The sequence below is a fragment of the Spea bombifrons genome, chromosome 5 (genome assembly GCF_027358695.1).
Source record: "Spea bombifrons isolate aSpeBom1 chromosome 5, aSpeBom1.2.pri, whole genome shotgun sequence".
Lineage (NCBI taxonomy): Eukaryota > Metazoa > Chordata > Amphibia > Anura > Pelobatidae > Spea > Spea bombifrons.
The window spans coordinates 514214-538662 of record NC_071091.1 but is presented as its reverse complement, the minus strand read 5'-3'; the positions used below and the strand labels follow the sequence as shown (position 1 = coordinate 538662).

At 51.5% G+C, this 24449-nt stretch overlaps 1 protein-coding gene across 1 annotated transcript in view; it reads left to right on the top strand.

Moving 5' to 3' along the window:
• The window catches only part of KCNH2 (potassium voltage-gated channel subfamily H member 2), a 74951-nt gene extending 51584 nt beyond the window's left edge, over positions 1-23367 (top strand). The window contains exons 6-15 of the mRNA XM_053466053.1: positions 8325-8750; positions 17964-18366; positions 18648-18847; positions 19198-19450; positions 19807-20000; positions 20555-20654; positions 21236-21514; positions 21672-21858; positions 21986-22175; positions 22787-23367. Coding sequence (XP_053322028.1) covers positions 8325-8750; positions 17964-18366; positions 18648-18847; positions 19198-19450; positions 19807-20000; positions 20555-20654; positions 21236-21514; positions 21672-21858; positions 21986-22175; positions 22787-22966 — 2412 coding nt within the window. The 3' untranslated portion in view covers positions 22967-23367. The remainder of the gene's footprint in view (positions 1-8324; positions 8751-17963; positions 18367-18647; positions 18848-19197; positions 19451-19806; positions 20001-20554; positions 20655-21235; positions 21515-21671; positions 21859-21985; positions 22176-22786) is intronic.
• The last annotated feature ends 1082 nt before the right edge of the window (positions 23368-24449 follow it).

Below are 24449 nucleotides of genomic sequence, written 5' to 3'. Positions count from 1 at the left end.
AACCTCCAATCTGTCAGAGGGGTAGAAACGTCTAACCTCCAATCTGCCAGAGGGGTAGAAACGTCTAACCTCCAATCTGGCAGAGGGGTAGTTATGTCTAACCTCCAATCTGTCAGAGGGGTAGAAACGTCTAACCTCCAATCTGGCAGAGGGGTAGTTATGTCTAACCTCCAATCTGTCGTAGGAGTACATGTTCCTGACGTCTGCCTCACTGCATGGGGAGCACATATAGCTCCTGTGGCCCGGCGCTCCCTGCTGGAGGGGGTGACACCGCGGGGCTTTCTCCTCGTATCGAGTGAGGCTCTTTTTTCTCTCTTCTGAAAACGGCCTTCAGCCGGGGCTAAACACGGTGTAATCTACCCCAGCCTTACACAGAAGTGACATGTGAGGCGCGTACGTTCTTGGCGTGTGATCCGTGTGCCGTCTGCCCCACATCGGGAGCCTGAAGGGATTAGCAGAGAATTGGCGCCGAGCGCGGCCGGTGACGTTACCTGAACGGCCTGATGCAGCAGGAAAAAGCCCGGCGGCCGCCCGCTGCGGGGCGTCGGATTCTTATTATTAATGTTACAGATATTTAATCAGAGCCCGGAGCCGCGAGTGGAGGCCGCTGGGTCCCCCTCGGCTCGTTCTCCGCCAAAGCTCGTCGGTCTCAGGGATTACATTATATATTATTAATCCTTTCCATGAAATATTCATCTGAACATACAGAGCTGCAAACACACGGCTTCTCCGCTCACACGCAGCCTCCCCTCAAACACGCGGCATCCTCTCAAACAAGCGGCCTCCCCTCAAACACGCGGCCTCCCCTCAAACACGCGGCCTCCCCTCAAACACGCAGCCTCCCCTCAAACACGCGGCTTCTCCTCTCAAACACGCGGCTTCTCCTCTCAAACACGCGGCTTCTCCGCTCAGACACGCGGCTTCTCCCCTCAAACACGCAGCCTCCCCTCAAACACGCAGCCTCCCCTCCAACACGTGGCCTCCCCTCCAACACGCAGCCTCCCCTCCAACACGCAGCCTCCCCTCCAACACGCAGCCTCCCCTCTAACACGCAGCCTCCCCTCCAACACGCAGCCTCCCCTCCAACACGCAGCCTCCCCTCAAACACGCAGCCCCCCCTCAAACACGCGGCCTCCCCTCCAACACGCGGCCTCCCCTCCAACACGCGGCCTCCCCTCCAACACGCAGCCTCCCCTCCAACACGCAGCCTCCCCTCAAACACGCAGCCCCCCCTCAAACACGCAGCCCCCCTGTTGGTTGAATTAATGGTCGAATTCTCCTCAGAAAAAGTTTTTTCTTTATTTAGATCATGCGCATAATCGCATCTGCTTCTAATAGCATGCATCATTCTGATTGGTTACTTTTTAAGCAGGTTACGCCTCTTAGTAGATATGTTGGCGCAACTCGTGATATATCATAGACTAGACGTTTTCTACTGTCTGTCAGCAATAATATTTATGATAACATAAGCATTTTTCTAACACCCCCCTCAAACACGCGGCTTCTCCGCTCAAACACGCGGCCTCCCCCCTCAAACACGCGGCCTCCCCCCTCAAACACGCGGCTTTCCCCCTCAAACACGCGGCTTTCCCCCTCAAACACGCGGCTTTCCCCCTCAAACACGCGGCCTCCCCCCTCAAACACGCGGCCTCCCCCCTCAAACACGTGGCTTTCCCCCTCAAACAAGCGGCTTTCCCCCTCAAACATGCGGCTTCTCCCCTCAAACACGCGGCTTCTCCGCTTAAACACGCGGCCTTCCCCCTCAAACACGCGGCTTCTCCCCTCAAACACGCGGCTTCTCCCCTCAAACACGCGGCCTCCCCGCTTACACACGGGTGCTTCACCGCTCCTTCAGTGTTTAGTAATAAATGAAAAAGAAAAGCAGGTGAGACAGATGGGGGCAGATTACCCCGCATGCGCGGTAACAGACAGCGCTCTGATTGGAAGATTTTGCCCCATTTCCTCTGGCCCTCTCTGGGGGCAACTGTATGTGGGGGCAGGGTAGGGTAAGGAGCTGTCTGTCTGCTGGCCGGGTAAGGAGCTGTCTGTCTGCTGGCCGGGTAACAGAGCTGTCTGTCTGTCTGCTGGCCGGGTAACAGAGCTGTCTGTCTGTCTGCTGGCCGGGTAACAGAGCTGTCTGTCTGTCTGCTGGCCGGGTAACGGAGCTGTCTGTCTGTCTGTCTGTCTGCTGGCAGGGTAATGGAGCTGTCTCTCTGTCTGTCTGCTGGCCAGGTAATGGAGCTGTCTGTCTGTCTGTCTGCTGGCAAGGTAATGGAGCTGTCTGTCTGTCTGCTGGCAGGGTAATGGAGCTGTCTGTCTGTCTGTCTGCTGGCAGGGTAATGAAGCTGTCTGTCTGTCTGTCTGCTGGCCGGGTAATGAAGCTGTCTGTCTGTCTGCTGGCCGGGTAATGGAGCTGTCTGTCTGTCTGCTGGCCGGGTAATGGAGCTGTCTGTCTGTCTGCTGGCCGGGTAATGGAGCTGTCTGTCTGTCTGCTGGCCGGGTAATGGAGCTGTCTGTCTGTCTGCTGGCCGGGTAATGGAGCTGTCTGTCTGCTGTGTTCAGGTGGCGTGCCTGGCAGGCGTCTCGTTTTGCATTATGTAAAGGGCTTGTCTTTTCCTGTTGTTTAGGCCGATGTCACAGCCTGGGCGCAGTCACGCGCAGGGGCATGGGGGGATATGGCATCTCTTGCCCATCTCTCTCCTCTCTGTACCCGCCCATCTCTCTCCTCTCTGTACCTGCCCGTCTCTCTCCTCTCTGTACCTGCCCGTCTCTCTCCTCTCTGTACCAGACTGTCTCTCTGTACCCGCCCGTCTCTCTCTCCTCTCTGTACCAGACTGTCTCTCTGTACCCGCCCGTCTCTCTCTCCTCTCTGTACCAGACTGTCTCTCTGTACCCGCCCGTCTCTCTCCTCTCTGTACCCGCTTGTCTCCTCTCTGTACCCGCCCGTCTCTATCCTCTCTGTACCCGCTTGTCTCCTCTCAGTGCCTGCCCCTCTCTCTCCTCTCTGTACCCGCCCGTCTCTCTCCTCTCTGTACCCGCTTGTCTCCTCTCTGTACCCGCCCGTCTCTCTCCTGTCTGTGCCTGCCCGTCTCTCTCCTCTCAGTGCCCACCCGTCTCTCTCCTCTCAGTGTCCGCCTGTCTCTCTCCTCTCTGTGCCCGTCCGTCTCTCTCCTCTCTGTACCCGCCCGTCTCTCTTCTCTCTGTACCAGACTGTCTCTCTGTACCCGCCTGTCTCCTCTCTGTACCCGCCCGTCTCTCTCCTCTCTGTACCAGACTGTCTCTTTGTACCAGCCCGTCTCGCTCCTCTCTGTACCAGACTGTCTCTTCTTTACCCGCCCGTCTCTCTCCTCTCTGTACCAGACTGTCTCTTCTTTACCCGCCCGTTTCTCTCCTCTCTGTACCAGACTGTCTCTCTGTTCTTGCCTGTCTCTCTCCTCTCTGTACCCGCCCGTCTCTCTTTTCTCACCCGTCTCTCTGTACCCACCCGTCTCTCTCTGTGTACTCACCTGTCTCTTTCCTCCCTGTGCCTCTCTCTCCCCTCCGTGCCCCCCTCTTTCACACTCTCCCCCTTCCCCTGGGACGGAGGGCACAGCTGTTGTGTACGGGAGGCGCTGGATGCGCATGTTTTGTCCTCTGTAGTTAGACTGGAGCCGAGGTCTTTGTGTCAGTGAATAGTTCTCTCCATGGGCCTGCAGGATACTTTCAAACCGGTAAGAAGCTGCAGCCCCAGCCCTGCCGGCTCCTGAACCCCAAACCCCCCCGATCCTGAACCCCAGAGCTTCGGCCCTCCCCGCTCTTTGACCCCAAACCTCCAGCCCTGCCAGCTCCTGAACCCCAAACCCCCCCGATCCTGAACCCCAGAGCTTCGGCCCTCCCCGCTCTTTGACCCCAAACCTCCAGCCCTGCCAGCTCCTGAACCCCAAACCCCACCCTGATCCTGAACCCCAGAGCTTCGGCCCTCCCCGCTCTTTGACCCCAAACCTCCAGCCCTGCCAGCTCCTGAACCCCAAACCCCACCCTGATCCTGAACCCCAGAGCTTCGGCCCTCCCCGCTCTTTGACCCCAAACCTCCAGCCCTGCCAGCTCCTGAACCCCAAACCCCCCCGATCCTGAACCCCAGAGCTTCGGCCCTCCCCGCTCTTTGACCCCAAACCTCCAGCCCTGCCAGCTCCTGAACCCCAAACCCCCCCGATCCTGAACCCCAGAGCTTCGGCCCTCCCCGCTCTTTGACCCCAAACCTCCAGCCCTGCCAGCTCCTGAACCCCAAACCCCACCCTGATCCTGAACCCCAGAGCTTCGGCCCTCCCCGCTCTTTGACCCCAAACCTCCAGCCCTGCCAGCTCCTGAACCCCAAACCCCACCCTGATCCTGAACCCCAGAGCTTCGGCCCTCCCCGCTCTTTGACCCCAAACCTCCAGCCCTGCCAGCTCCTGAACCCCAAACCCCCCCGATCCTGAACCCCAGAGCTTCGGCCCTCCCCGCTCTTTGACCCCAAACCTCCAGCCCTGCCAGCTCCAGAACCCCAAACCCCACCCTGATCCTGAACCCCAGAGCTTCGGCCCTCCCCGCTCTTTGACCCCAAACCTCCAGCCCTGCCAGCTCCTGAACCCCAAACCCCACCCTGATCCTGAACCCCAGAGCTTCGGCCCTCCCCGCTCTTTGACCCCAAACCTCCAGCCCTGCCAGCTCCTGAACCCCAAACCCCACCCTGATCCTGAACCCCAGAGCTTCGGCCCTCCCCGCTCTTTGACCCCAAACCTCCAGCCCTGCCAGCTCCAGAATCCCAAAACCCCCAGCCCTCCTCGCCCCCCCAAACTCCCCATGATCCCCAGTAACACTCTCACTCCCCAGGATGTCTCTGTGCATCGCCCTCGCTCTGTACAGAAATGGAGATGTCTCGGCGCACCGCGTGATTTCACCCGTCACACTTATCTCATCTGGCCACGTGTGCTGCGACAGGTGCCGTGATCTCAGCCTGCAGTCACACGTGTCAGGTTGTTACACGTTGGAGGTGACCGGATGGTTAGTTCTGCTGCCGAGTCCGCGTTCACCTGCGGGGCCGGCGTCGTAGTATAATATATAAATACCCGCTAAACCTGCGCGTCTCTCCCGGACACAGCCTTCGTAGAGAGGGGCTTCACGTGGTCTCTCTCTAGTGCATAGGGTCACTGATCGTGAGTGCGCCCCCAGCGCGTTTCTGACCCGCGGCTTTGTGGTCCAGTCTTATTTATGTTGTAATTACTTTTGGCTGTCTCTCTGTGCAGGGCCATCTGTCCACTCTCTCTCTCTCTCTCTCTCTCTCTCTCTCTCTCTGCGCGGGGCCGTCTCTCCTCCCTCACCTCTCCTCCCTCTCTCCACGAGGGGCCGTCTCTCCTCCCTCTGCGAGGGGCCGTCTCTCCTCCCTCTGCGAGGGGCCGTCTCTCCTCTCTCTCCGCGCGGGGCCGTCTCTCTAATTCTAGGCCCGGACCCTCCCCCGAGATGTGTTTCTAGTAACAATTCCCCAAATTCTGTATCGATAAAGCTCATTGAGATACGGCGTCTGATGGCCCCTCCCCCCGGGGCAGTTTCTGCATATATTAAAAATGTTTTAAGGGGGGGTATTCACAGGGGAGACGTTCCCAGAGCACTAAACGTTAGTGCGTGGCCCGGGGCTCCCCCGGATCCCCAAATAATATAAATGTCTTCCCTTGAACCCCCAAATTATACACATGGCTCCCCCGAACCCCCAGATTATAGGCATGGCTCCACCCGAACCCCCAGATAATATACATGTCTTCCCTGAACCCCCAGATTACAGGCATGGCTCCCCCGAACCCCCAGATAATATACATGTCTTCCCCGAACCCCCAGATTACAGGCATGGCTCCCCCGAACCCCCAGATAATATACATGTCTTCCCCAAACCTCCAGATTACAGGCATGGCTCCCCCGAGCCCCCAGATTACAGGCATGGCTTCACCTGAACCCCCATATTATAGAAATGTGCCCCTCTGAACCCACACATTATAGGCGTGTGTTCCCCTGAACCTCCACATTATAGGCGTGTGTTCCCCTGAACCTCCACATTATAGGCGTGTGTTCCCCTGAACCTCCACATTATAGGCGTGTGTTCCCCTGAGCCCACACATTATAGGCGTGTGTTCCCCTGAACCCACACATTATAGGCGTGTGTTCCCCTGAACCCACACATTATAGGCGTGTGTTCCCCTGAACCCACACATTATAGGCGTGTGTTCCCCTGAGCCCACACATTATAGGCGTGTGTTCCCCTGAACCCCCACATTATAGGCGTGTGTTCCCCTGAACCCCCACATTATAGGCATGTGTTCCCCTGAACCCACACATTATAGGCGTGTGTTCCCCTGAACCCACACATTATAGGCGTGTGTTCCCCTGAACCCACACATTATAGCCGTGTGTTCCCCTGAACCCACACATTATAGGCGTGTGTTCCTCTGAACCCCCACATTGTAGGCGTGTGTTCCCCTGAACCCCCACATTATAGGCGTGTGTTCCCCTGAACCCCCACATTATAGGCATGTGTTCCCCTGAACCCACACATTATAGGCGTGTGTTCCCCTGAACCCACACATTATAGGCCTGTGTTCCCCTGAACCCACACATTATAGGCGTGTGTTCCCCTGAACCCACACATTATAGGCGTGTGTTCCCCTGAACCCCCACATTATAGGCGTGTGTTCCCCTGAACCCCCACATTGTAGGCGTGTGTTCCCCTGAGCCCACACATTATAGGCGTGTGTTCCCCTGAATCCCCACATTATAGGCGTGTGTTCCCCTGAACCCCCACATTATAGGCGTGTGTTCCCCTGAACCCCCACATTATAGGCGTGTGTTCCCCTGAACCCCCACATTATAGGCGTGTGTTCCCCTGAACCCCCACATTATAGGCGTGTATTCCCCTGAACCCCCACATTATAGGCGTGTGTTCCCCTGAACCCCCACATTGTAGGCATGGCTCCGCATGGGTCGTGTTGGGCCGAGAAATGTAACAGAACTGAGTGAGATCCAAGCGCTCCGTGCCGGAGAAAGATCTGGAAGGCGAGGCGGGGAACGGACGGGGGGGGGCAGCTTCTCCTGCGTGCGCTCCGGAGATAACATTATGGACGCCTGCAGCACGGAGAGGACAATAAAGGAGAGCGGCCCCGGGAACATGCAGAACGGCCCCCAATGGGAGAGTTAGCGAGGGCAGCGAGGACGGGGGCATTTATTCATAGACAGCGGGCAAAGAAAAGAGCGGCTGAGAGGGGACAGGGGAACTAAAACATGGATGTGGGGGGCCCGCTGTCCTTGGACCTGAGGAGGGTAACGAAAGAGACGTGGGTGAGAGCCGAGTGCGGCCACTCAATGAGTCTTAGAGGGACCCCCACAGCATCAGAGGGACCCCCGCTTTTTCCCGCTGACAGGTGATTTGCTCCAGTTTGATGGGGCTAATAAAGAAAATAGTGAGGACCCCCCTGTGGCTTGCTGGGGAGGGGGGAGCGGCCGAGTGCAGAGAACGTAATGAGGGCCATAAATAAGAGGAGCAGGAGGGAGCGAGTCGGGGAGCCGCAGGAAACGCCGGCAGCCACCGCCAGACTAATAAATACCGCTTTATGGTTTCTGTAGGATGAGCTGTAATGTGATCACGAGCCGCATACAGCGAGCGTCACGCGTGTTCTTACCCCGCTTACTTCACTCGCATGACGGGCATTGATTTCGTGATGCAGGACACCAGAGCCAATCGTCAATTAGCATTCAGGGAGGGGGCGCATGTTCCAGCGCATAACAACCTCGCAGCCCAGTCCTGCACCCCTCCTGCCCCAACGCACCTCAGCTGCCCCCGCATACACCGTGGCGCTTTCCTTTACCTCTCAGTCTGCGCCAACATGGCAGGATAGTGACTGTGCCAAGGAAAGAGGGATTTGCCCCATCGGCCGCGTTATGCGACACCCCGGGTTACGCAGAGGAGGCAGAACTCGGGGTAAAGGTGTTTATCTGCCCTGAGCTCCGGGTCGGACTCTGCTGGGAACATGCTCCGTGCGGACGAAATGATGAAGGGTTATGATGTCATGAGCTGCCAGTGAAGCAGAATTTGGGGCAAGTTCCTCAGAGCTCCTCTCGACTCTGGAAGCCGGCAAGACACGGGACCCCATTGGGGCTGCGTTATGAGACCCCCTCTCTATGTGCTTGTCTTTACTGCCCATGTACCCTGGGAGTGGGCAGCAAGGACAGTGAGGGGTAAAACACGTAGCCTCGTGCGAGGAATTGCTTTTTCCGTCTGGGAACGGCTTGTCTAACGGTCGCTTTGCTCTCTTTCCGCGCAGGTTCTGTCTTTGGGGGCCGATGTCCTCCCGGAGTACAAACTGCAGGCCCCTCGAATCCACAAATGGACCATCCTCCACTACAGTCCGTTCAAGGCCGTTTGGGACTGGCTCATCCTGCTGCTGGTCATCTACACGGCCATCTTTACCCCCTACTCTGCCGCCTTCCTTCTCAACGACCAGGAGGAGCAAGAGAAGGAGAACTGCGGCTACTCCTGCAACCCGCTGAGCGTCGTGGACCTGATCGTGGACATCATGTTCATCATTGACATCCTCATCAACTTCCGGACCACCTACGTCAACTCCAACGAGGAGGTCGTAAGCCATCCGGGGAAGATCGCTATCCACTACTTCAAAGGCTGGTTCCTTATTGACATGGTGGCCGCCATACCCTTTGACCTCCTGATATTCGGCTCGGGCTCCGAGGAGGTAAGGAACGCGCGGCTTTATCTGAAGCTTTGCCATTGGCTGCTCTGTTTCCACGCTTCACCCGCTCTCTGTCTTCAAGCTCCGTAAATACATCCAACAATATTGCGAATTAGTTGGAATTACCCCTGCTTGGGTATTACAGGTACATGGGAGGGGCCCCTGCTCAGGTATTACAGGTACATGGGAGGGGCCCCTGCTCAGGTATTACAGGTACAGGGGAGGGGCCCCTGCTCAGGTATTACAGGTACAGGGGAGGGGCCCCTGCTCAGGTATTACAGGTACAGGGGAGGGGCCCCTGCTCAGGTATTACAGGTACAGGGGAGGGGCCCCTGCTCAGGTATTACAGGTACAGGGGAGGGGCCCCTGCTCAGGTATTACAGGTACAGGGGAGGGGTTGTAATAGTGACATCTATCATTTTGAAGATGATATAAAGATCGGCAGCAGGGCGGCCATTCCTGGGGAGACAACTCAAACGTAGAGTGATTTAAGTAAATTAGAAGAATAGGGAGAGTGCGGCGGCTGCAGTTTAATGTTAGAAGAATGGGGGAGAGCACAGCAGCTGCGGTTTAATGTTAGAAGAATGGTGAGAGCGCGGTGGCTGCAGTTTAATGTTGGAAGAATGGGGGAGAGCGCGTGGCTGTAGTTTAATGTTGGAAGAATGGGGGAGAGCACGGCGGCTGCAGTTTAATGTTAGAAGAATGGGGGAGAGCGCGGCGGCTGCAGTTTAATGTTAGGGGAATGGGGGAGAGCGCGGTGGCTGCAGTTTAATGTTAGGGGAATGGGGGAGAGCGAGGAGGCTGCAGTTTAATGTTAGAGGAATGGGGGAGAGCGCGGCGGCTGCAGTTTAATGTTAGGGGAATGCGGGAGAGCGCGGTGGCTGCAGTTTAATGTTAGTGGAATGGGGGAGAGCGCGGTGGCTGCAGTTTAATGTTAGAGGAATGGGGGAGAGCGCGGCGGCTGCAGTTTAATGTTAGGGGAATGCGGGAGAGCACGGCGGCTGCAGTTTAATGTTAGAAGAATGGGGGAGAGCGCGGTGGCTGCAGTTTAATGTTAGTAGAATGGGGGAGAGCGCGGTGGCTGCAGTTTAAAGTTGGAAGAATGGGGGAGAGCGCGGCGGCTGCAGTTTAATGTTAGTGGAATGGGGGAGAGCGCGGTGGCTGCAGTTTAATGTTGGAAGAATGGGGGAGAGTGCGGCGGCTGCAGTTTAATGTTAGTGGAATGGGGGAGAGCGCGGTGGTTGTGGTTTAATGTTGATAAATGTAAAATAATGCACTTGGGATGTATAAATCGCCGGGCAGAATATAGCAGCGGGGGCTAATCTGTCGGTGGTAAGAGAAGAGAGGGGCTTGGGGGGTAATTATTTCTGAGGACTCAAAGGTAAGCAGACAATGTAACGAAGGGGCCCGATTAGTGGCAGGGAAGATGAAAGAGGTTCTGCTTCTTTCAAGATCTTTGGTCAGACCTCACCTAGAGTAGTGGGTACAGTGCTGGACATACCGCTTACAGAAGGATATTGACATAAACAGGGAATGGTTTGCAGGATAAAGTTCTTTCTGTTTTTATTCTTTGTTCCTCATCGTTTTCCATTTCATGTACTAACGTTTGTGATTAGCCCTGCCGGTGAGAGGTGCCGGGATACTAATGTGTACCAGCCCTGCTGGTGAGAGGTGCCGGGATATTGGTGTTGCTCACCTCAGATGTGGCCCCCGGTTACCTTTTGGGTCCGGCCGAGCTCTGTGGCCTCCAGAAGAGGCCGTAACTTCCAGGTAGCCCGGTCTTCATACTTCGCCGATTGGCCAGATTTTGCCGCATTCTCATGGCGGTAGTCAATCCGGCACGCTGTAGCCCGGTGTGCGCTCCAAGTTCTGTGGCCCTTGGGCTGTGGCGGGTGAGCGAGTGTGAGGAGTCACGGTAGGCGAGTGGAGGTTGAGGATGGATCACGTTTCTGCAAGGAAAGGGTTAAATACACAAAATTCTTACCCGCTCTTCCCCCGAGGCTGGTATCTGCAGTGGTGACCGGGGTCATTTGGGGTAAAACTGGGCTATTGAGGGAAGCCCCGCCCCCCGCTGCGCGGCTGCCTGTCCTGCGCGGGAGGATCCCTCAGGCGGCGTCTCTGCTTTCACGCTGCAGCCTCCACGCGCTTTCTTCTGCTTGCATGTCGCTCGTGAGAAAACACGGTAACCCACGGCAACCCACGACAACCCACTGCAGCCCACAGGAACCCACTGCAGCCCACAGGAACCCACTGCAGCATCACCCCCACCCATCATGAACACGGACCGGGAGAGCACCCGACCCCTGCGGAGCCGCAGGCCAGCCACTCCGAAGGAGGCACTGGGATGGGGGCTGTGCCCATATTATAACGTGGGGCCGGCCCTGATGGCTGGGTGTAGTGAGGAGGAGAGTGAGGGGCGACGGGGCAGCATGGCCAGTTTGGGGAGGAATAAGGAGTCAGCCGCCTGTCTGCTCAGCGTGTGAATAAAATGTTTTTCTTTTAAGATACTGAAGAGAAGCAAAGAAGGAACCAATAAGGAGGTACGGTATTGCGGGGGTGGGGCCAGAGGCGGGGCATGGGGTGCTACACAGTGCAATTGGGCAACTGCGGCCTCTGGCAGGAGGAGGACTTCACCTCATGTGGCCCGAAACACGTGGCGTGAAAATGTGAACATTAACTATACATTGTACAGGGCCCACATTAACTATACATTGTACAGGGCCCGCATTAACTATACATTGTACAGGGCCCGCATTAACTATACATTGTACAGGGCCCACATTGTACAGGGGCTGGTTTGCTGGATTCATTATACATTATACATTATTCAGGGCCAGTTCAGCCCCTCATTATATGTTTTTTCAATGAGTTACATTTCTCCGTTTGCCTTTTTTGTGTTTATATAGCGCTGGCGGTTAGGAAGGGTTTGGCATAAAGGACTATATTGGGGCCCCGGTGCTCTGTCTGCTTATTGCCCCTTCCCCTCCTACTCATGGGGGTTAAATGATATAGATGGGGATCCCAGCAACTCCCGGCTCCCGAGGTCCTCTGCTGGAAATTCAATGTAGATAAATGTAAAGTTATGCACTTCGGGGTACGGAACGCACAAGCAGCCTACACCCTAAACGGTAGTGAATTAGGGGTCACGACAAATGAGACAACAAACTAGGCCTCAATGTGCGATGTCAGTCAGCAGCCGCTAAGGCCAGTAAGGTATCGTCGTGTATAAAAAGGGGAATCAAGTCGCGGGATAAAAATATCATTTTGCCTCTGTATAAATCAATGGTAAGGCCGAACCTTGAATATGCTGTGCAATTTCGGGCACCTGTTCTAAAGCAGGATATTATAGCACTAGAAAGGGTGCAGAGACGGCTACAAAATTAATAAAAGGAATGGAGCGCTATAGTTATGAAGAAAGGTTAAAAAATTTAAATCTGTTTAGAAAAACACCGCCTCAGAGGGGATATGATAACGTTATATAAATATATTCGGGGGCCGATATACATTATATAAATATATCCGGGCCTGATATACATTATATAAATATATGCGGGGCCGATATACATTATATAAATATATGCGGAGCCGATATACACTATATAAATATATTCGGGGAGGATATACATTATATAAATATATCCGGGCCTGATATACATTATATAAATATATGCGGGGCCGATATACATTATATAAATATATGCGGAGCCGATATACATTATATAAATATATGCGGGGAGGATATACATTATATAAATATACGCGGGGCCGATATACATTATATAAATATATCCGGGCCTGATATACATTATATAAATATATGCGGAGCCGATATACATTATATAAATATATGCGGGGAGGATATACATTATATAAATATACGCGGGGCCGATATACATTATATAAATATATCCGGGCCTGATATACATTATATAAATATATGCGGGGCCGATATACATTATATAAATATATGCGGAGCCGATATACATTATATAAATATATTCGGGGAGGATATACATTATATAAATATATGCGGGGCCGATATACATTATATAAATATATTCGGGGGGCCGATATACATTATATAAATATATGCAGGGCGGATATACATTATATAAATATATGCAGGGCCGATATACATTATATAAATATATGCGGGGCCGATATACATTATATAAATATATGCAGGGCTGATATACATTATATAAATATACGCGGGGCCGATATACATTATATAAATATATTCGGGGAGGATATACATTATATAAATATATGCGGGGCCGATATACATTATATAAATATATGCGGGGCGGATATACATTATATAAATATATTCGGGGGGCCGATATACATTATATAAATATATGCAGGGCGGATATACATTATATAAATATATGCAGGGCCGATATACATTATATAAATATATGCAGGGCTGATATACATTATATAAATATACGCGGGGCCGATATACATTATATAAATATATTCGGGGAGGATATACATTATATAAATATATGCGGGGCCGATATACATTATATAAATATATTCGGGGGGCCGATATACATTATATAAATATATGCAGGGCGGATATACATTATATAAATATATGCAGGGCCGATATACATTATATAAATATATGCGGGGCCGATATACATTATATAAATATATGCAGGGCTGATATACATTATATAAATATACGCGGGGAGGATATACATTATATAAATATATGCAGGGCTGATATACATTATATAAATATATGCGGGGTCGATATACATTATATAAATATATGCGGGGCGGATATACATTATATAAATATATGCGGGGTCCGATATACATTATATAAATATATTCGGGGAGGATATACATTATATAAATATATGCGGGGCCGATATACATTATATAAATATATGCGGGGAGGATATACATTATATAAATATATGCGGGGCCGATATACATTATATAAATATATTCGGGGAGGATATACATTATATAAATATATGCGGGGCGGATATACATTATATAAATATATGCGGGGCGGATATACATTATATAAATATATGCGGGGCCGATATACATTATATAAATATATTCGGGGGGCCGATATACATTATATAAATATATGCAGGGCGGATATACATTATATAAATATATCCGGGGCGGATATACATTATATAAATATATGCGGGGCCAATATACATTATATAAATATACACGGGGCCGATATACATTATATAAATATATGCGGGGCCGATATATATTATATAAATATATCCGGACCTGATATACATTATATAAATATATGCGGGGCGATATACATTATATAAATATATGCGGGGTCCGATATACATTATATAAATATATGCGGGGCCGATATACATTATATAAATATATGCAGGGACGATATACATTATATAAATATATGCGGGCCTGATATACATTATATAAATATATCCGGGCCTGATATACATTATATAAATATATCCGGGCCTGATATACATTATATAAATATATCCGGACCTGATATACATTATATAAATATATGCAGGGCGGATATACATTATATAAATATATGCGGGGCCGATATACATTATATAAATATATGCGGGGTCCGATATACATTATATAAATATATGCGGGGTCCGATATACATTATATAAATATATGCGGGGCCGATAAACATTATATAAATATATGCGGGGCGGATATACATTATATAAATATATGCGGGGCGGATATACATTATATAAATATATGCGGGGCCGATATACATTATATAAATATATGCGGGGTCCGATATACATTATATAAATATATGCGGGGCCGATAAACATTATATAAATATATGCGGGGCGGATATACATTATATAAATATACGCGGGGCGGATATACATTATATAAATATACACGGGGGCCGATATACATTATATAAATATATGCGGGGCCGATATACATTATATAAATATATGCGGGGAGGATATACATTATATAAATATATTCGGGGCCGATATACATTATATAAATATATGCGGGGCCGATATACATCATATAAATATACGCGGGGCCGATATACATTATATAAATATATGCGGGGCCGATATACATTATATAAATATATGCAGGGCGGATATACATTATATAAATATATCCGGGCCTGATATACATTATATAAATATATGCGGGGCCTGATATACATTATATAAATATATGCAGGGAGGATATACATTATATAAATATATGCGGGGCCGATATACATTATATAAATATATGCGGGCCCGATATACATTATATAAATATATGCGGGGCCGATATACATTATATAAATATATGCAGGGCCGATATACATTATATAAATATATGCAGGGCCGATATACATTATATAAATATATGCGGGGCCGATATACATTATATAAATATATGCGGGGTTGATATACATTATATAAATATACGCGGGGCCGATATACATTATATAAATATATGCGGGGCCGATATACATTATATAAATATATGCGGGGTCGATATACATTATATAAATATATGCGGGGTCGATATACATTATATAAATATATTGCGCGGCCGATATACATTATATAAATATATTCGGGGGGCCGATATACATTATATAAATATATGCGGGGCCGATATACATTATATAAATATATGCAGGGCGGATATACATTATATAAATATATGCGGGGCAGATATACATTATATAAATATATGCAGGGAGGATATACATTATATAAATATATGCGGGGCGGATATACATTATATAAATATATGCGGGGCCGATATACATTATATAAATATATGCAGGGAGGATATACATTATATAAATATATGCGGGGCGGATATACATTATATAAATATATGCGGGGCGGATATACATTATATAAATATATGCGGGGCCGATATACATTATATAAATATATGCGGGGCGGATATACATTATATAAATATATGCAGGGCCGATATACATTATATAAATATATGCGGGGCCGATATACATTATATAAATATACGCGGGGCCGATATACATTATATAAATATATGCGGGGCCGATATACATTATATAAATATACGCGGGGCCGATATACATTATATAAATATATGCGGGGCCGATATACATTATATAAATATATGCGGGGCCGATATACATTATATAAATATATGCAGGGCTGATATACATTATATAAATATATGCGGGGCCGATATACATTATATAAATATATGCAGGGCTGATATACATTATATAAATATACGCGGGGCCGATATACATTATATAAATATACGCGGGGCCGATATACATTATATAAATATATGCGGGGCCGATATCCGTTATATAAATATATGCGGGGCCGATATACATTATATAAATATACGCGGGGCCGATATACATTATATAAATATATTCGGGGCCGATATACATTATATAAATATACGCGGGGCCGATATACATTATATAAATATATGCGGGGCCGATATACATTATATAAATATATGCGGGGCCGATATCCGTTATATAAATATATTTGGGGGGGGGCGATATAAGCCATTGTGTGGAAATCTGTTCATAAACAGGACTGTGCACAGGACGCGTGTCGCGTGTCGCGTGTTTACACCGGTGTCCAGGCAACCGGCGTGGTGTCTCCATTGGAGAGAGAGAGGACGGCACTATCCTGGCCAGTTTCATGTCCGCCTCTAGTGTCCGTTTTTGGTATTGCACGCGCTCTTGGTTCCCGGCTACTGGATTCCCCTCCTCCCTCCAGACCTCGGCTTCATTTCTCCCGTTGCTCCCGACCGTCTGGATCGCCCGTCAACTGGGCTTTTGTTATCTGAGCCCTTTTGTCTATCCATCCTGCCATTGGTCTCCAGCGCTTCCCAGCCAAGAGCCCACACATGCACACGCGTGCGCCCAAACACTCACACACGCGTGCGCACACATATAGTCACACATGCGTGTGCACAAACTCTCACACGCGTGCGCACAAACACTCACACACGCGTGCGCGCACATATAGTCACACATGCGTGTGCACAAACTCTCACACGCGTGCGCACAAACACTCACACACGCGTGCGCACACATATAATCACACATGATCACACACCCATGCACACGCTTATGCCTCACACACACGTTTAGTGTGTCATATAATTCTGAATCTTTATCATAAACGGAGATAATTGCGGGGCTTTGCGGCCGTTTCTCTGCGTGTTCGCAGCGGTCGGAGGGGTAGAAGGAGTCTCCTCGGCCGCTATAAATCCTATCGCTAGGCCTCGGCACGATAAGCTGCGGAATTAGACTCGGTTCTTCTAGATGTTGTGAGACTTCCGGCCTGTAGAAGTATTTTTCACAGCACTGATTGCAGCTCTACCTGTCGGCTGAGAGTGATGAAACGACCGAAAGGGTCAGCTTTCCCATGGAGGGAAACTTTGCTGCCTGGAAGGGGCCATAAGGGAAATGGAGGGCAACAACGACCCGAGGCTGGTCCTGGCCGGTCATACGGCGCGGGGACGTCCGAGGAGGACTGGAGACCGTTGAGGTCTGGAGGAGGCTGAGGCCAGGAATGGTGGACAAGCCGGAGAAACGTTATATAGGATTTTTTTACGGGGTGCCAGGGATGTGGCAACAAAAGTATGAGGGGCGAGAGGGATTAGTCTCAAGGTGCTGGGGCATCCCGGGGCCACTCAGGCATCTTCATCCAAACCGTCTCCATGTTACGTTATAATCTGGAAACGAAATGTTTGGTCATTTGGGGTCCCCGAGTCGCTGCGCTTAGTCGACGTGCGCACCGAGTGCGAGGGATTGATCCGAGATTTCGATTGGAATTTTAACGAGGAAGGACACCGAACGAAACAAACGAACGCAAAGAAAGCCGTGAATATTTGAAGGTTGTTGTTGGTTTGCGTGTTGAAGCTTTAGCGTGTAATGTGTGTGAGGCGTGTAGTGTGTGTAAGGCGTGTAATGAGAGGGACCCCCTGCGTAACGATGAAGCCCTCAGGAATGATGACGAACCGTTTTGGGTTCTCGTGCGCGATCTCACGGGATGGAGGATCGGTGACATGGATGGTGTCGATAGATGGAGGTTTCATCACGCGTGATATTTCAGTAATCATCCTTTACATACGTGTATTTTTGCTGTATATTTGCACTGATTTTCTCTCTCCTTTTCCTTTCTCTTTTACTACCCTTACCGACACTGCGCTTTCTGCTCGCAGACGACCACCCTAATTGGTCTCCTGAAAACCGCCCGTCTCCTGCGATTGGTTCGAGTGGCGCGCAAGCTGGACCGGTACTCGGAGTACGGGGCGGCCGTCCTCTTTCTCCTCATGTGCACGTTCGCCCTCATCGCCCACTGGTTGGCCTGTATCTGGTACGCAATCGGCAACATGGAGCATTACGACCAGGATTACCGGCCCATCGGGTGGCTTTATTCCCTGGGGACCCAAATCATGAAACCGTACAATACCAGCGACGTGAAGTCCGGACCCACCATCAATGACAAGTATGTCACTGCCCTTTATTTCACCTTCAGCAGCTTGACCAGCGTGGGCTTTGGAAATGTGTCCCCCAACACAAACTCTGAAAAGATCTTCTCCATCTGTGTCATGCTTATTGGATGTGAGTAAACATGGAGGATGCTGATCAGCTGCCTGTTCCTTGTGCTCTTCGCCCCCCCCCGTGTCCTATAACAATTCCCGCAGCGCACCCCCTGCTTCCCACCCCACCTGCTCACGGATAACCTCGCGCCCCGCCACTGTTACCAGGTCCACTCCGGGGGTCCGCACGCCCTGCTCCCCGCACGCACTCGTTTAAGGAAGGTTTATGTGATTCTCTTCTGCCCTCCCGCTGCTTCGGTGGGAACGCCGGGGTATTAACTCCTTCCTGCTCTCTGTCTGCAGCCCTCATGTACGCCAGTATTTTTGGGAACGTGTCGGCCATCATCCAGCGGCTGTACTCCGGCACCGCTCGGTACCACACTCAGATGCTGCGAGTGCGAGAGTTCATCCGCTTTCACCAGATTCCCAACCCTCTGCGCCAGCGCCTGGAGGAGTATTTCCAACACGCGTGGTCGTACACCAACGGCATCGACATGAACGCGGTGAGCCCACCATGTCTCAGCGCAGCCTCTGCTTCTCTATCGTTCCCCCTCTCCAGCACTCCAGCCTATTCTCTACTGTGCCCTCCGTCACGTGTCTGTCCCTTCCTCCATCATTGTGCCTTCTTCTTACCCCCTTCAATCGCTGTTCCTGCTTCCATTCCTATTTCTGCGCCTCTTCCTCCATCGCTGTCCTCCATCTCTTGTTCCCCTCCATCTCTCCCACTCCTCCATCTTGCTTCCCTGGCCCCCCGTCTTTCCATCGGTTCGTGCTCCCCCTCGGTCACGCTTTGTCTCCCCCCCTCGGTCACGCTTTGTCTGCGCCGCGTGTAATACGTTTCTCTTTCCCGTAGGTTTTGAAGGGATTCCCTGAGTGCCTCCAGGCCGATATCTGTCTGCACCTGAACCGGAGCCTCCTGCAGAACTGTAAACCCTTTAAGGGGGCTACAAAGGGCTGCCTGCGGGCCCTGGCCATGAAATTCAAGACCACGCACGCCCCCCCTGGCGACACGCTGGTCCACGCTGGGGATGTCCTGACGGCTCTCTACTTCCTGTCTCGCGGCTCCATCGAGATCCTGCGCGGGGACGTGGTGGTGGCGATATTAGGTAAGGATGAATTGCTTGTTGTATTCTCCCCCTCTCCTGCGCTAAATACCCGCAGGACAATTGCTGCCACCCCTCGGAGGTCTGACGGGGAGTGAGGCAGATTCTTTTGACTCCCTCCATTGCGATCCCTTGGATTTCTCGTGGTTGAGCCGGCCGTGGCCCCCGGTGTGTCTGATTACATGGAAATGATCCTAAATCCAGGGCACCTCCATTGCGCATGTGCCGCGTGTGACTAGCCGGCGGAGGAGGCTTCGTCATCCTCAATGGGCTCCAGAAACCTCCGTCTCGCCTCCCTCCGTCTCGCACGCCGAGCACCAGCCCTCTCGTGAGTTTTGTCGCCATTGCTTTTCCCGCAGGCAAGAACGACATCTTCGGGGAGCCGCTGAATCTTTACGCTCGGCCGGGGAAGTCCAACGCAGACGTGCGCGCTCTCACCTACTGCGACCTGCACAAGATTCACCGGGAGGACCTGCTGGAGGTGCTGGACATGTACCCCGAGTTCTCCGACTACTTCTGGTCCAGTCTGGAGATCACCTTCAACCTGCGAGATGTGAGTGTTTATTGCGAGGCAGACGAGACAGACAGCAGGGGGTTATTACTGCGACAGACGAGACGGCAATGTGTGGCGTCACAGGCAGTGGTTGATTCGCCTCCGGTGCTGCCTGGGAGTTTATCTGGGAATCTCGCCGTTTTTTTACCGGAATGTGGTTTCATTTGCCGGACGCTCCCTGGGATGTCTCTGCGGCTCTGACCGCGGTGACCGTGAGCGCAGGAGACCTCGGTGCTTTCAGCAGAGATGCCGCTGGTTAAATGGCCTTTGATCTCTTGTTCCATTCGGTGTGTAGCTCAGCGCGGGGGCAGCCGGGTTCTAACCTTCAATACGCGACGAGCCTGGGCTGTCTCCGGCTTTCTAGGGGCAGAAACGCGTGGGGTAACAGCTGACCCCGGCGGGTTAGGGCTCAGATATTGGGATATGAGGTCGGGTGAGACGCTGCCCCCCGACTCCGTAAGGGTTCTGGGCACGCAGCGCGGGGCACTGATGGGCGGGCGGTTGGGGGTGAATGGCGGGTGATAACGTTACTCCATTAATACGGGTTCTTTCAGACCAACATGATTCCCGGCTCTCCCAGCAGCGAAGATTCAGACAGCGGGTTTAACCGGCTGAGAAGACGAAAGCTCTCCTTCCGCAGGCGCACGGACAAAGGTGCGAGTTTCACCTCCGCGGGGTAACCGCTGACCCGAGGGAGCTCAATGAGTGTGCGCTCCTACCGGTCACAAAATATACATGATCAAATGATTAGTAGTATAAAACTTTAACCTCCCACCCTACTGGGAATGAGATGGGGGCTTATCCCACGCAATCCCTCTACGCATATGGGGGGGTATACACTAGAGCACCCCCCGACTAATTTAATTATCCCCCAAACCACCACACACAATAGGCAGGGTGGGTGCCAGCCCCCTTAGGTTGATAGGGGATCATTTTTCTTTAAAAATATATCATTTTTCTTTTGCACTGTATTGCGAGGGGTTAATGTTCTTTGCAAATTGAGTGAGTTTCAGGCGAGGACCTGCATGATTTTATTTCACTCGCATTCCCTCGCCTGAAACGCCACAGAATGTTGTGTAGCAGGTGAGGGAATTTTGTCAGGAATCACTAATCTTTACAATCTTTAAATGGTTAAATGGCGTATTCCGGAGCCCCGGCGGGCATATAAGGGGGGCAGTTATTGTTTTACCTGAGGGTCAGTTTCTCACGCCTTGCCCGCTTTCCCTCTGGGGCAGATGCGGATAATGCCGGAGAGCTGAGGAAAGGTCAGCGGCCGGGGCGTCTGGGGCGGAATAACATGACACCAGAGAATAAGGGTCTCAACTGGGAAGAGCAGCCGAGCAGTGGTCCGTCCAGCCCCTCCTCCAGCGACGACGAGCAGCAGCCCCCGGGCTCCGGCACCATTGAGTTGTCACCAAGACGAGCCACATGTAGCAACACCAACTTCACGGCACCTGCTGGCGGCGAGACGGAGGCCGATCAGAGCGCAGGGGACGTTTGCAATCATTTGTCAGGTTTGTGGGGCAATATGTCAGGAAGCCCGGGGTGACACCAGGCGTTGGGGGGGGGCAAAAAGATCACAGCACGGGGACGCGGCTAATCAGAACACGAGGGGGAGGCAGATATTTCTTTAAGTGCTCCTTACTCTGTCATTCTCCGTTCTTCCTTCAGGGGCTTTTTCAGGGGTCTCAAACATCTTTAGCTTTTGGGGGGACAGAGGAGGCCGCGAGTACCAGGAATTGCCCCGATGCACCATCCCGGCCCACACCTCACTCAGCGCCCCTGTGCCTTCTATGAGCCGAAGGCAGAAATGTGAACTGGGGAGCAGGCTGGACCTCCTGCAGAAACAGCTCAACAGGTGAGGGGTGCAGCGCTACGGAATATGGTGGCGCTATATAAAAGAATATTGAGGGGCGTGTGCCCCGTAGGTCTGGGGTTAATTTACTGAACCTCGCTCAGTCTCGCTTTCACGGCATTCCCGGCAGGCTGGAGAGTCGCATGGTGACGGACATCGCCACAATCATGCAGCTGCTGCAGAAACAGACTGTCCTGACCCCCCCGGCGTACAGCGTGGTCTCCTCTCCTCCTCAGATCCACGGATTCCCCCCACATGGAGAGCAGATGCCTCCCCCGGGGCTTCCCCTGCAGTCTCCCACACTGGCGTCCATTTCTCAGGTATGGGAAACTTTTAACCCCCCAGGGAGCAGCTCAGGTAATCGCGTGTGTGGGGGTGGGGGGGGTCAAGCAGCTCAGGTAGTCACGCGCGTGTGTGTGTGTGGGGGGGGGTGAAGCAGCAAAATAAGGGTTAATTCCGGGGTGCACAGGCTTGGAACGATATATTTATTAGATTGTTATTTATATTATTATTATTTATATATTATAATTATTGCTATTATTTAATATTATTTATGTTATTATTATTATTTTTATTATTATTTATATTATTATTATTATTTAATATTATTTATGTTATTATTATTATTTATATTATTATTATTATTTATATATTATAATTATTGCTATTATTTAATATTATTTATGGGGCCGATCTGCCGGCAGGTTCCGGGTCTCCTGGATCCCCAATGTTTGGTGTTTTGTTTTTGAAGCTCGGACTCGGTTGGTTCCGGAGTCTCTAGGGTCTTGGTCACCGTCCGGTATCGAGCCGCCTCCATCATGCTCTGTATATACAGTATATGTGATTGTATACGTTCCGTGTCTTCCCCTATATGAAGATACGCGTCGGCCAATCAATACACAATATCAATAAAACTATTTCCTATTGGTAGGTCTGTGAATACCGGAACGTGGATGGACCGCGGTACAACATGGTCGAAATGCCTTTGGTACCACAGACTGTGGGCACTGAGCCCAACGACGGCCCCAGGCGCCTCTCGCTCCCCGGCCACCTGGAAGACCCTCTGGATCTGAGGACCCCACAGAGACATTCGTCTGACCCGGGCAGTTAGGGGGTGGGATGTGGCGGCCACTGTCAGACTCTGGGTACAAGCCACGTCCCGAAGGGGCAAACAGGGTCAGGCTAGGAACCTTCTGTAGCACAGACACCCCGGAGCATAAAACGGGCGAGCTGAGGGGTGTCAGGAGGTGGGACTCTCGCGTGTGACGGGAACATGCCACAGAGCAAAGACCCCGGGAACACTAAGAACAGCCTCGAGAGACCACGCCAGAGCCACAACTGCCCCCACATACTGACACCCAACAGCGGGGCTATGGGCTGCAGGCCCGGGGCGGGTGAAGCAGTTACTGGAATATTAGGAAGCGGACAGGCTTAGCGTGTACTTGACGTGTGGCACGGTTTGTCACCCATGGAAGTTTATCTCCAGATCTTGTATTATAATCTATGACGCAATCTGCGTCCCGGCGTGATACTCGCTACCACTACTGGCATCGCGTGCTATTGGCAGAGCGGCCGGTGTTTGCCCGAAAGGCTCACACTCTAAGGAGGGGGGGCAGGGGGAACCTCAGAGCAGACAAAGCGATTAGATGATAAGCTGAAGGTCACGTGGCGCGTTTCCCTTATTTGGGGTTAAATCTCAATATTTCGCGATTTATTACAGGAGGCGATGGGTGGAAACGCCCCCCGCGCCCCCGCGCTCCGTTACACGCATGTGATACACGCTTAGCATTTGGATGTAATCACGCGTGGCGATTCCTTTAAACCCGCGGACGGTAAAACCGGCCAAATAACCCAAATCCGTCATTTAAAGGGGCGTTATCATGGAATGCGTCACCCCCCCCTTCTTACAGCTCGTCCCCACAGCTGCATGAAGCCCACGCGTGTCCACGTCGGGCCGGCTCCTTCCCGTGACTCCTGCCCCTGGGTCAGAGGGAACAGGGGCAGGAACATGATGTTGTCTCAGTCACCAGCGGGGCGTCCATCATCTTCTTCCAGAACCCAAGAGGGGAGTGAGGGGCAAAACTGCCACGGATCTCGGATCCTCACGTTGGCAGCCATTTTGTCTGTATAAGCCCCGCCCCTCTCCGTTCTCTTGGGGGCTTCGCGTCCAGGACTCGGGGGGTCTTTGGGCTCTCGCCGGTGACAGCAGGAGACGTCATTTCAGCCTCGCCCTCCGTCTGTCACGCCAAGTGAATTTCTCCCCCCTCCCCCCACCGGGGCACGACCTGCTCAGTACGCCGCCTGGCGCTGTCTCCCGGGGTTACCCTCCCACCCGTCGCGTCTCGTCAATGCAGATTTTTTTTAGCTATTAGTTTTTGGCATTTTCTGTGAATGTCCTCGGACACGTATTGTGTATCTGAAGAGGTTTAACCCTTTCCTGCCTCCCGCCGGATGCTACCTCTTCCCGCCTTGCCGTCACTCATCTCACTCTGACGTTCTGTAGATTTTTGATCGAAGTCTCTCCCCTGACAGGAAAGGCATAAATCCGCTGCCACGTCGACAATCCGCAGCCGTTTCCGTGACAATCAGGCGGA